Below are 13,443 nucleotides of genomic sequence, written 5' to 3'. Positions count from 1 at the left end.
ACATTTTTGTTCAAACAACTACAGAAACCTTGAGCTGGTCGGCGACGTGGATGGGGATGATGTTGCCCAGCAACCACTCAGCCTGGTCTCGCATCGTCTGGATCTTGGAGCGATGTTTGTCAGCCTCTACGTTGCCGTGGTAATGGAGACGGTAGCTGACCTCAAACTCACGGTTGAGGAACCATACAAGGAGAAGAAGCAGGAAGAAAGCCAGGACGGCCTCCGGGACCAGAAGGTCGAGGGGTCTCGGAGGAGGAGGAGGGCCGGGACCGGGAATGACTGATGTTGAACCGCCATCGCTGGATGTGTAGATGTTCAGTCTGAGGGAGAAAACGAGGACAACGGAGAAACGTGAGAGTGGTTCATATGCTGGGACAGCAAATGACTAACAAGATTCAGAGTAATGTTTGCTGTGATAGTTGATGTTCCTGCAGAGGTGTGAGTTGTCTATGGTGTTTGTGAGTAAAAAGTCTCGGTTCAGAAAATATATTCAGTCTCCTCTACTGTTTTTAACTGTGGAATTAGCCCAGGCTGCCAGTTACCAGCATTCGATGAGCCAAGCACCGGCCCCACACCTCGGTTAGAGACCACAGAGATTAAAAGAGTAACAACTGACACATTTTTTTGAAGCAGCTACTTGTGTTTTAGCTCGTATTTCCTGACTAAATGTGTTGTTAATGGCCATTTGCTAAATGTAGATGATGTGACATGAATCGCCACCTGAACGTGGTGGAGGGGTTTGCGTGTCCCTGTGAACCCGGGAGCTGTGTTGTCCGGGGGAACTAGACCCTGGTAGGGTCACTCACAAGCCGCCGGCTGAGCGCCGCTGTGTTGGAGTTGTCCCCGGTGAACGAGAGGGTCACCTCTCTGTGACTGCAAGGTGCGGAGAGGAAGGCTCTGACTGTTGTTTGTGCCTATGCACCGAACAGCAGTTCAGAGTACGCGGCCTTCTTGGAGTCACAGGGTGGGGTCCTGAAAGGGGTCCCATCTGGGGATTCCATAGTTCTACTGGGGGACTTAAACGCTCATGTGGGCAATGATGGAGAAACCTGGAGAGGGGTGATTGGGAGGAATGGCCTGCCCGATCTGAACTCTAGTGGTGTCTTGTTATTGGACGTCTGTGCTCGTCATGGATTGGCCATAACAAACACCATGTTCGAACACAGGGCTGCTCATAAGTGTACCTGCTACCAGAGCACCCTAGGCCGTAGATCAATGATCGACTTTGTGGTCGTGTCATCAGACCTGCGGCTGCATATTTTGGATAGTCGGGTAAAGAGAGGAGCAGAGCTGTCAACTGATCACCACCTGTTGGTGAGTTGGATCAGATGGCGGGGGAGGCTGCGGGACAGACCTGGTAAAGCTAAACGTGTAGTGAGGGTGAACTGGGAACGTCTGGCGGAGGCCCCTGTCTGTAAGGTCTTCAACTCCCACCTCCGGAAGAATTTCTCTTGCATCCTGGGGGAGGTTGGGGACATGGAATCCAAATGGGCGGTGTTCAAAGCCTCCATTGTGGAAGCGGCTACAAGGAGTTGTGGCCAGAAGGCTGTTGGTGCCTGTCGTGGCAGCAACCTGAGAACCCGTTGGTGGACACAGACAGTAAGGGAAGCCGTCAGGCTGAAGAAGGAGGTCTTTCGGACTTTGGTTAGCCCAGGGGTCTCCAGAGGCAGCAGACGGGTACCGAGTGGTCAGAAGGGCTGCAGCTTCTGTGGTTGCGGAAGCAAAAACCCGGGTGTGGGAGGAGTTCGGGGAGGCTATGGAGAAGGACTTTCGGTTGGCTTCAAAGAAGTTCTGGCAAACTCAGGAAGGGGAAGCAGGGATTGGCTCAAGCTGTTTTAGCAGGGGTGGAGAACTGCTGACCCGGACTGAGGATATTGTCGAGCGGTGGAAGGAACACTTTGAGGAAATCCTGAACCCAGCCAAAACGTCCTCTGATGAGGAAGCAGAGTCTGGAGGTCCAGGAGAAGCCTTATCTATATCTGTGGCAGAGGTCGCTGAGGTAGTCAAGAAGCTCCTCAGTGGCAGGGCGCCAGGTGTAGATGAGATTCACCCTGAGATGCTTAAGGCTGTGGATTGTTGGGCTGTCATGGCTGGCACGCCTCTTCAATGTCGCGTGGAGGTCTGGGACAGTACCTCTGGAATGGCAGACTGGGGTGGTGGTTCCCATTTTTAAAAAGGGGGACCAGAGGGTGTGTCCCAACTATCGAGGTATAACACTACTCAGCCTCCTGGATAAAGTTTATTCCAGGTTGCCGATTGTCGAACCTCGGATACAGGAGGAACAATGCGGATTCCGACCTGGCCATGGAACAGTGGACCAGCTCTTTACCCTGGCAGGGCTGCTTAGGGGGGCATTAGAGTTTGCTCATCCAGTCTACATGTGCTTTGTGGACTTCGAGAAGGCTTATGATCGTGTCCCCCGGGTGGTCCTGTGGGGGGTACTGCGGGAGTATGGGGTACCGTGGCTGTTGATACGAGCCATCCGGTCGCAGTATAACCAAAGTGAGAGCTGTGTCCGCATCCTCTGCACAAAGTCAAACACGTTCCTGGTGCGTGTTGGCCTCCGCCGGGGCTGTCCCTTGTCAACAATGCTGTTTGTGATTTTCATGGACAGGATCTCAAGGCGCAGTCGAGGGGAGGAGGGTTTCCAGTTTGGGGACCTCAGGATTTCATCTCCGCTTTTTGCAGATGATGTTGTCCTGTTGGCTTCATCAAGCTGGGACCTCCAGCAGGCATTGGGGCGGTTTGCAGCCGAGTGTGACACAGTTGGGATGAGAGTCAGCACCTCCAAGTCTGAGGCCATGGTTCTCTGCCGGAAACCGGTGGATTGCCCCCTCCGGGTGGGGAGTAAGTCTTTGCCTCAAGCGAAGGAGTTCAAGTATCTCGGGGTCTTGTTCACGAATGAGGGTAAAATGGATCGTGAGATTGACATGCGGATCGGTGCAGCATCCGCAGTAATGCAGGCGTTGTACCGGACCGTGGTGGTGAAGAGGGAGCTGAGCCTGAAGGCAAAGCTTTCGATTTACCAGTCGATCTACATTCCAACCCTCACCTATGGTCACGAGCTTTAGGTAGTGACCGAAAGAATGAGATCGCGGATACAAGCGGCCGAAATTAGTTTCCTTTGGAGAGTGTCTGGGCTCAGCCTTAGAGATAGGGTCAGGAGCTCGGAGATCCGGAGGGAGCTCGGAGTAGAGCCGCTTCTCCTTCGCGTCTAAAGGAGCCAGTTGAGGTGGTTCGGGCATCTGGTTAGGAGGCCCCCTGGGCACCTCCCTTTGGAGGTTTTCCGGGCACGTCCAACTGGGAGGAGACTAAAGACCAGCTCCAGTCATGTTTGAAATTACACATTGCCACTGCCGCTGCAAGTACGAGCTCTTATGCAATTGTGTGTGACTTCTTAGCTTTAGCAATCCGTTGAGCCACCACATAAGAAGCCTTCTGTGCTTTCTCTGAAATTGTGGCCAGGTTCACCATCTGTGTTTTCTGGTTGGTGTATTCCTCACTCTTTTGATTGGAAAAAAATATTTTGTTTTGTCCTTATATTCCAGATGTTTTGTAATCAGACGTCGCTTTAGCTTGGCTGGCTTCATAGCTTTGTTCACTAGCACCTGAAGACACATGAAGCATCTTGGTCGTCCGTCACTGTTCTCAATAAAACCAAACTTTATATACCTGTTGTTATATTTTTTTCAATTAAGCCTAGTTTGGGCTTAGCATCACTTGATGATGTGGACTGATTCAAATATGACTCCATACTCGCCAGCTAGCTAGCTGACTAATAAGCCAAGCTAATAAGTCGCAGGAACGGTTCGATGCGACCTGAACTGAGTGCTTCATGACAGATTGACGTGATGTGTCACAATCCTATCAGTTCTATTGGTCCAAAGCTAACATGGGTGGGAGTAATGGACACAATATGCTTGTTTCATTGGCACAAATGGTCCTCATCTGCAGACATGCAGTTTTTAATGATACAGCACAATTTTATAAATTATCATAAATTTATTATAATTATTTTGCTGATTCCACTATAAGAACCACTGGTTTAGAGGCAACTTGTTGAAACTTAGCTAGCTTGAAATGTAGAAATTATTAGTAGTAACGTTAACGTTAGTAGTCAGTAGTGAGTTTGCAAAAATGACGATGACTGTTACAGCTGGCTCGCCCATCACTGAAGTGGTTGCCATAGGTTGCACATAATGATATGCATAGCATCACCCCGTCCATTAACGGGATTGGCTCCTTAGGTTTGTGACATCTCAAACCTGCCAATCTGTAAACGTGTTGTTCAGCCTGTCCTTGGTACACTGCAGTTTAAAAGCAGACAGGACCAGCCATGGAGATGACCGCTTATTTTGTCCCTGATATGTAGCATATGGAGATGTTTACAAGGATAAAAACTGGATTTAACATGAGGGGGCATTTAAATATTTCCATTGCAGTTTTAATGAAGTTTACTGAGATTATTTTTGAAGGTTGAAGCTATAACTGAATTCTAGACTCGCAATTTTGAGTTTTTAAATTCATCTGAGAGGAGGAAATGCTTATTCTTCCACTGACCTCATTAAATCAAACCAAATCTTCACAACTCGTTTACTACCCAGCAACACTTATACACCCACAGTTGCATCTTTGACTGAAAACAACATGGTTATCATGGTTCTCTTTAGTCCAAAACTGTTGTGGTGAGATGTGGGAAATAACTATCTACAGTTGAGGTGGGTGAAGAAAAAAGTTAGAATAATCCTGCCTGAAAAAAATCTTTAAATGAGTCGGAAACAAATCATCTGTTAGCAGATCTGTTAGTATGATTCGAGCAGGTTTTATATAGTGTTAGCCCAGAGAAGCAGCTGCTAATCTGAATGCTAACAGACTCTTTCCAGCTGTCTCTCCTCCTCAGTAGAATAGGTAGCTAACTTGTGGCCAGCAGGAGCTGTATGAGTCATTTCCACCACTGGTGATATTTAGCAGCCATTACTGCTGGTGCGCACAGACACAGACAGAGGAAAAGGATAAAGAGCAGGAAACTGTGAGAATGATTAAAAGCCAGAGAGAGCTGTAAAATATGAACTACAGCTGTGGCTCCTGTTGACCCTCCAAATGTCACTCATCCATCAAACCCCTCTGTCTCCAGGGAGACACTCACCCATGCACTGGAAAGCTGTTATTACCGGAGCTGAAAAAGACGAGAGCGGTGTCAGTCAGGAGAAAAGAAGGGTCACACACACACACACACGCAGACACACACAATACACACACATGAGCAAACACATATAATACAGGTTAGATTAAATTCTTTCCACTGATTGAAGGACAGGGAGATAGAGGTGTGCAGAGCCAAACCAGCTGGGTATGTTGGGATGTTGAAGAATAAGGAAATATAAATAAATCTATAGATGAAGTGGTATTTTGAGCCCAAAATTATGGCTATGAAATTTTAGTTTACAGCCTTCACCTACTTTCTTATTAGCCTCTTAGTTTCAAAAGTGAAGCCAATGCAAAGTGCCTTAAGATTGTTAGAAAAGCAGATGAAAAAATGAACCTACTTCTCAGTCAATTCATTTCCTCAATAAATATTTTCTGACTGAGTTTATTGTCTCATTCAAGTCTCCTTCAATACAGCATGATGTTTATTTAACTTATTTAAGTATAGTCATAATAGATGACAATGCAGCTTGGCCTATGTTTGAGGGTGTCGGTACTTTTAATTGACAAGTTAACATGACCGAAAAATGTAATGTTCAGCAATTGTTTGTATGACAAGACACTCTAAGCTGGCCTTCCATTTTAAACATAGTGCTTCTTGTTTAAAGCCTGTTTTTTGCTAGCCAAAAGTAGTACATATCACTTTCGCAGATGCTACTTACCCCAAGCTAGTTTAGCTATAGCGTTAGCATTAGCTGACTACTGTGTGTTTGCTAACCCCTCTCTCCTCTCAAGCTCTACCCTCCATCAAATATAGTCAATTTGGCTCCAAAACCAAGATGGGGATGGAGAAAAATGTTCGACTGGAGGCTTGAAAGTGATAGTCCAAACACCACTGGGTGACGTCATCCTATAGTCTATGGTTTGAACTATGACTTGAACTTTGAACATTTCTTCTTTATGTATGTGCATTAATGTATGTTTGTGTGAACAACAAGGTCTCCCTGTACCTGTGCAAGGGCCTGTACAGCAGCAGCAGCAGTGCGACCCCTGTAGCAGTGGCCAGGACCGAACGCATCCAGAAGCTGAGCTGACAGAAGTTGCAGTACTGGATGATGGCCAGGATGGTGGCACAGCACAAGAACATGGTCACCTGGAGGAGAAGGGACAGAGAGGAAATACTTATTTTCTGCAATATATTTAATGAAAACATTTTGATTTGGGCTCTAAAGAAATTTTAATGGATATATTTCAGCACACACACATAAAGACAGCCGTAGTATTTTGTGGCGACTCACAGGTTGTTAATGATTATATTGAGAGGATAACGTTTTCCCTCTCATCCCTACACATGTCCTCCCTCTCTCCCCGTCATGCCCCCCCCAGCACTGTTATTGGGTTTTATATCTTCAAAGGCATTAAAGTCCAGAAAACTGCATGTCTAATTAACAACCCTGCCTGAGACTACTGCTTTGATCTGCAAGCCCTGAAGAGATGGAGCGTGCGGAGGGAAGAGACGGAGCAGGGTGGGGGAGACAGGGATAGAGTAATGGGGTGTTGAAAATCCTTGAAAAACAAGATATGAAAACACCACACATCTTGCAAACAGCCGTTGGCTCGAAGCTGGGAAGAGAAAAGTCAAACTTGTTCAGAGTTTGGATATGGCCTTGACTCAAAGCAGCACAAAAAATCCTGCAAAGTACGGCAGCTCTCAATCTTCTCACATGCAGGACTCGGAGATGAAAATATGTCAACATTTCTGGTGCCAAGGTCCACAGACGAAGCCTCATGAAGCTGGCTAGCTGTTTTCCTTTACAGTTGCTATCGGCGCTAATGCCAGCTAACGGCTCTGCTGCTCCATTGGCTTCAGACAACCACAGGCTGGGTCTTGAACCGCCAGACTCCTGTCTGCTAACTTTGGATTAGAGATATCAGTGAGGGCGAACGACTTAGGCTTGTAAATCACAGGTAGTACAACGACTACAATTAGCATTAGGCCCTGTAACAACAGTGATGCTATGGTATGAAGCTAATTTGTCCATCTTAAGATGCTGATGGGCCCACTGGGCATGCAGCACAGTCTATTTCCTTTTACTCATCACTCACACAGCCTTTCCCAGTTTTTATCCTACAAACGGCACAAACATGTTTACCTGGAGGGGCAGGTGGCAGCTGCACATGAGGTGGGACACGACAGAGATGGCAGGAAGGGAGACTAACACAGCCCCGATCACGTGACGTGGGACCCATCCAGAGACCACCAGGAGCAGCGAGCGGGTACAGTTCATCACCTCCTCCAGATAGAAGGCCATACTGCAGGAGAGGAGAGGAGAGGAAATCAGAATCAACAACAATCACTCTGAAAATACAGTCAGCAAAAAAACATTTTTTCTCTCTGATTCTGTAACTCCACGCTTGTACATTTCCAGCTCAGTCAGTAAGAGCGTGCAGCAGACTCTCTTCAGTCTTTAATTAAGACATTATTAAAACACAACTGTGCTGTTCCAGTCTAAGCTAGAAGATAAAGATTTATTACCACATGGTTGCATGGCAATAAGTGAAAATTAATTTGTTTTCCACTGAGATGCTTGCAAAACCATAAAAACGCATCATAAAGTAATTTAAACACATCACAACACTCAAAACTCCAAGTGCAAAATGTTGTCTTTTGGTTTGGAGCTAAACCTGGTACAAGACTTTTATTTTGCTCATTTCTGTGCCAGCTCTGTGCTTGAACAAAAGCTGGACCCGAGCCAGTTGCATAGACCAGGGAAGTTAATCCATTGTGGTTTGGGAGCCAACCACCACATAAAATAATTTGTTTTGGTTTCTGTGGAGAGTTAGAGTGCTGCGCGATGGTCTATCAGTGGTTTTCAACACGAAGCCTCTGAGGCCCAAGAGATAGAGGCTTTTATTCCAAGTAAGCACTTCAGGAAGCAATCTGGGAACATATTCTTCGGCCCTGATAGCACAGCAGTGATAAAAAAAAACAGTATAGATGACAATCAGGGGCTTTTCCATCCATAGTTTTGCAAAAATGTTCAAACGATCAATATAATGGATGTAGCATCTTTCTTAAAAATGTTTTAATCTGCCTTAAAAACCCTCATTGGTCTAACCCGTTATGATACAAAACACCTTCTAACATATGAAAGCGCACCCTGAAAAAAACATCTGCATGTCACCAGCTCGAGCCTGCTCACCGTATGGACAGCACCAGGGAGGCCAGTTCGAACAGACCCGCCAGCGGAGCCAGAGCCAGGGCAGCAGGAGCAGGAGGGCCCGCGTTGGCCGGGCTCACCAGAGGAGGAAGGAAGCAGGCGAGAGTCAGAGCGAGGAAGACGAAACAGCTGAGGAGGACGTCCAGGAAGGAGCTGAAGGTGGAGCTTGCAAATGTCTGCACCTGAACCTGGTTCTTCACCTGGAGAGGGAGAGGGAGGTGAAAGTGAGGAGAAGTGATGGCTCAATCCAAGAAATCCTTCCTGTGACTTAAGAAGCAATATTTAAGTGTCTACTTAAAAAGATGTCTGCAATGTATCTAATCTAACTATGATGAAAGGTGGGTATATAAGATATTAAGCCGGCGTGGGTCCCTCCGGGTACTCCTCCCACAGTCCAAAGACATGCTCGTTATGTTCATTGGTGACTCTAAAATTGCCCATAGGTGTGTGAGCATGAAAGGTTGTCTGTCTCTATGTGTCAGCCCTGTGATGGACTGGTGATCCCAGTCAGCCTCTCACCAAATGCTGGGCTGGGATAGGCTCCAGCCAGCACATACAACTACAATATATCTTAGGATTCATTTGTTATTTTGCCTATTACAAAGTAGTTATCCTGAAATACGAAGAAACAAATATTCTAACAAAACAAACTTGTTCTAAAATCAAAATGTAAAATAAACTATACAAAATATAAACTTGCATCATAACATAAATCTACAGTGGAAGTTGTATTTACCTAAATTTCATATGATTATAAAGTAAACTCACACATAAATATGAATTTAGATATTGCATCTAATGCAAGAGTCAGTGAAGGCACACACACACACACACACACACACACTGAGTATCACTGTGGATTTAGATCATTGGTAAAATGTCTTTCTCTCTGTAGTTACACCGGTGTAACAGCAGGGGGCTGCAGGGCTGCAAGGTCAGTGCAGGCCAACTGGAACTGGTCCTGAGTGTGTGTGTGTGCCCGAGTGTGTGTGACACTAATGTGGCATAAAATTTGGGAAACAGGGGATACAAGTAAAACATTTGAACAACTCCATCCTCCTTCACATGGTCAAACAGACACAGACAAAAAGGACACAATCCATTACCACTTTATATATAACAATACTGTTTGTCAGATGTCCACGTGTCTCTCTTTTTTTTTTTTTTTACATGTGCTTATTTTCCAAATGCAAGGACAGTAGAAATATGAAAAATGTCTAAAGTCAGAACATTTCAAAAATATTTTCTTAAACCAGGAACTATCTTATCATTGTAACGCTGAGTAAGGCAGTTACAAGGTTTTTATTATAGTGACGGGTAGATCAGTACAAAGTTCTGATAGATCTGATTACATAGAAGCAGTGTGTGTGTGTGTGTGTGTGTGTGCGTGTGTGTGTGTGTGTGCGTGTGTGTGTGCATGTGTGTGTACCTCTTCCTTGTAGCTGCTGCGGTACGCCTTCTCCAGAGGTCTCTCGAGGAAATTGAGGCTGATCTTGTTGATGGGCGGCTTGAAAAAGTAGTCCTTCATCAGACTGTGAATCACAGGACCAAATATCAGATAACAAATGATTATTCTTTGGATATCAAATATAACACCTTTGCTAAAAAATGCATAAAACATAACTAATGCATTTATGTTGGTATGTACTCTATTTTTCCATATATTTTGCAGACTGGATCCTCCTACGCCACAGATCTTTATTCTTGTGATAGACTGGTTGGTATAGAAAATTATGTAGAAAATACACTCGTATATCTGCTTGCTGATTTAGCCCTGCAGCACTTCTCCTTCTACCAACCTAATCACACTACATTAGTTCATTGTTTCGACCTTTAACCTCTCGGCTCACCTGTCCTCCCTGATAACATCCACAAAGTGGACGTCGCTCTTTTCTCTGAAGTTCTTAGCACGCAGTTGGATCAGAGCGGAGTGGTCCATCCCCGTCCCCGCTGCCCCTGTGCCACCAGCCATGCCGAGACTGGTGCCTGTCCCTGTGCTGGTGCTGGTCTTCTTCTCTTTCTCCTGGAGCATGTCGCACAGGGAGCTCTGACTCGCTCGCACCGGGTCGTCCAGTGGCGGGCTCAGGAGACCGTTGGCTGCTCTCGGGCTGTGACCTGGGATGAACTGGACGTAGAGACAGAAGAGAGGGACCAAAATTATAAGATGGAGAGAGAGAAGAGACAAAGAAAAAATGATTGGTGAGTATCTTAGGTTTAGATTACTTGACAAATTAACTGGTGCTTTCACTGTTCAGGCGTTTGGGTGTGTGTCATACCTTTGCACTGCTGGTCTTGTGCTCCTCCTGGCAGCCGTTCAGCACAGCCACATCGTCTCCGTGCTCTGCCCCCGAAGATAAGAGCAAACTGCGGGACATACAGGGAGGCTGGAGAGAGAAGGTACAGTTTGGGGGAAGAGGGTGACAAATTAAATCACACATGAGTAGTTTGAAAAGTTACCACATCACTTTAGGTAGGAGTGTTTAATTGTTGACATTGAGGCCGAGGGAATTACTACAGCCTTTCCTCACATTAAGTCACTCAGAAAGTCTTTTTTGATTAATATAACAGTTTCCATTTACAGAAAAACTGTTTCCTTGCAGGGTAAGGAGAGCTACGTTTTCATCTAATACAGCAACATCGAAAGCAAGTATTTTTTTCTAGAAATACCCAAATCCATCATCACAGACTGCACAACTGTTTGCGCACTGCGCATCAGTTTTGTTCCACCCTAAATTTTACGATCACTGGACTCACCCCGATTCTGTCAGGCTGTTGATGGGGCAGCAGGGGCTCTGCAGCCTGTGCTCCCCCTGGGATGAGGTCCGGCGTGCAGGGATGAGGACAGGAGGACAGGCTGCCTCCGCCTGACAGTCCTACCTGAGAGCAGCCACACTGCACGTCATGCTCCAACTTCCTGCCCGAGATCAGGTAGGTTTTCAGCCCTGAAGGGAAGCACAAACAGGGAATGCCTTTAGTTTACAACCACATTTCTTAATCATGACTTTTATAGTTCGGCTGTTTGGTCGGCTGCATACTTTGGTAACAGATTGTTTCAGCAAATCAAGGACAAACACCTGGTAACATGTTCTGGTAAAAGCTTTGAAGATGATACACTTAGCTTCAGATTCTTTGTTTTAAATTAAATAAACATGATGTCTTTGGATCAGACTTAATCGTAAAATTTCACAATCAAATGTTGGGTTCTTTGAATTTCCACATGACGGACATTAAAAACACAGACAATCCCTCATCAGCCGCTCTTTGTTGAGGCACTCACACTGACAAGTGGTAATGCAATACTGGGTGTTTCACCAACTATGTTTGCACATCAGCCCCGAGCTCTGGCCGTGTTCACACTGGTGGTGGGCCAACAAGGAAATATACAAACACTGGATTAGAGCGGTGGCTCATCGCCAGCTGCTATCAGCCTGTCCAAACACACAGTAACCTGGCTAGCTGGAGTCTCTGTTCAAACAGCTAAAGGCGCTAACCTTGTTAGCATGGTGACGACTGGAGGAACCTGGTCCAGGAGGTTTTTATAGCCGCCGTCTTATACTGATTATTGTTGAGTGGATTATTTACTGTATATAATATCATATAATTGTTAGATATTTCATATGTTGTTGCATTTCTTACATTTTAAGTATATTTTATTGTCTTTTAAAACAATGTGTCATTATTAGCATAGAAGAAAGTTGCAACTAAAGCCCTGACTGTGTAAATAAAGCTTGCTAAGTTTGCTTATAATATGCATAAAATATTTAGATATTTATGTAAGTTATATTTGTTGGTTTTGTTTCATGCTGTAGATTTCCCTTTTCTTTGGTAATTAAGATGATTTACATGCTTTGATTTAAGGGTTAACGTTTATATTTACATGTTATTCTGCTCCTTTTAGTCTGAACAGTGACTATTTGACACGGTGCACTCTGCATTTAAGGTTACTGATGATTGGCGGAGTGATATTGTTTTACAACAGTGAAGTGATGTATCAAGGTTGTGGTGAGTGTTCAGCTGTCCTACGGTGGAGACGGACATTAAAGCTACCACAATACACAGACAAAGTTGTCCCCGTGCTTTTATTTTTCCCACTTCCTGAAGGTACATCAAATCAAGTGTACTAAGTTTATAGTTAACGCTAACGCTAAGACAGTGTTATATTATCATCCAGCGTTACGTGAAAAAAGAACATTAAATAAGACGACGAAATAAGCAAACGTCTCTGAAACGAACCTTTAAAAACGTTGATACTGCCCGTCTCTGACACAAGCACATTTTACTTTAAACTCTTCCCCTTTGATGCGTGATGTGAGGAAACTCTTTACAAGTAAACAGAGCAACACTTAGAAATTCTTGGTATCTGTCAGGGTTCAAACACATCCTCACTGCACGGCTCTCTTTTGAAGGCAAAACAGAATCATTCAAGAGTCAAACAGAAAAAGTTTTCCATGTTCCAAATATGAGAAAAGATCCATCAGAGAAACTCGACCTCACCCAAGTCTACGTCAGGTCAACTGAACGGAGGTGAAGTTTTATTGAACAGAAAAAAAGGAAAGATATGGGCTGATGTGTCAGCCTGAAGTGTGACTGATGAGCATCCGACCCATATGTGAAAGCATGTGCGTCAGTCTGATGCAGCCTGGGCGTCTTCATACGTCGGTTTGTGTACTACAGTATATTTGCAACATCTTTAATGATTCTAACACACGCACACACACACACACACACACACACACACACACACACACACACACACACACACACACACACACACACACACACACACACACACACACACACACACACACACACACACACAGGCTCATGTCTGTCCGTCTCTCCTCACACTGACGGCAGCTACAGTTTTAGTCTCACTTTTCATCCCTCTCTGTACCAGTTGCTCATTCTCTACAACTCTCTCCACTTTTTACACTTGTGAGTCAAGAGTTTAAAAGTCATACAACAAAAGAGTAACTACATGAATAAAACAACAACTAACAGGGTTTGTGGTCGGGCTGATACTTCAAAGGCAATGATTCAAACCTGTTTTGTCGGTCGAATCTCTGCACATCTGTTC

The 13,443-nt window shown here is 45.1% G+C and overlaps 1 protein-coding gene across 1 annotated transcript in view; it reads right to left on the bottom strand.

Moving 5' to 3' along the window:
- adcy9 (adenylate cyclase 9) overlaps positions 1-13,443 on the bottom strand; it is a 45,954-nt gene that overhangs the window by 6,018 nt on the left and 26,493 nt on the right. Inside the window, exons 2-10 of the mRNA XM_069665492.1 lie at positions 11,121-11,308; positions 10,643-10,750; positions 10,217-10,491; positions 9,796-9,898; positions 8,349-8,566; positions 7,299-7,458; positions 6,156-6,298; positions 5,147-5,176; positions 29-320 (exon numbers count right to left, since the gene is read on the bottom strand). Coding sequence (XP_069521593.1) covers positions 29-320; positions 5,147-5,176; positions 6,156-6,298; positions 7,299-7,458; positions 8,349-8,566; positions 9,796-9,898; positions 10,217-10,491; positions 10,643-10,750; positions 11,121-11,308 — 1,517 coding nt within the window. The remainder of the gene's footprint in view (positions 1-28; positions 321-5,146; positions 5,177-6,155; positions 6,299-7,298; positions 7,459-8,348; positions 8,567-9,795; positions 9,899-10,216; positions 10,492-10,642; positions 10,751-11,120; positions 11,309-13,443) is intronic.

This window comes from Semicossyphus pulcher, unplaced genomic scaffold (assembly GCF_022749685.1).
Source record: "Semicossyphus pulcher isolate SPU_LCO1_2020_fin unplaced genomic scaffold, fSemPul1.0.p SCAF_17, whole genome shotgun sequence".
In the NCBI taxonomy this organism is placed as follows: Eukaryota; Metazoa; Chordata; class Actinopteri; order Labriformes; family Labridae; genus Semicossyphus; species Semicossyphus pulcher.
This window is presented reverse-complemented; position numbering and strand designations above follow the sequence as displayed.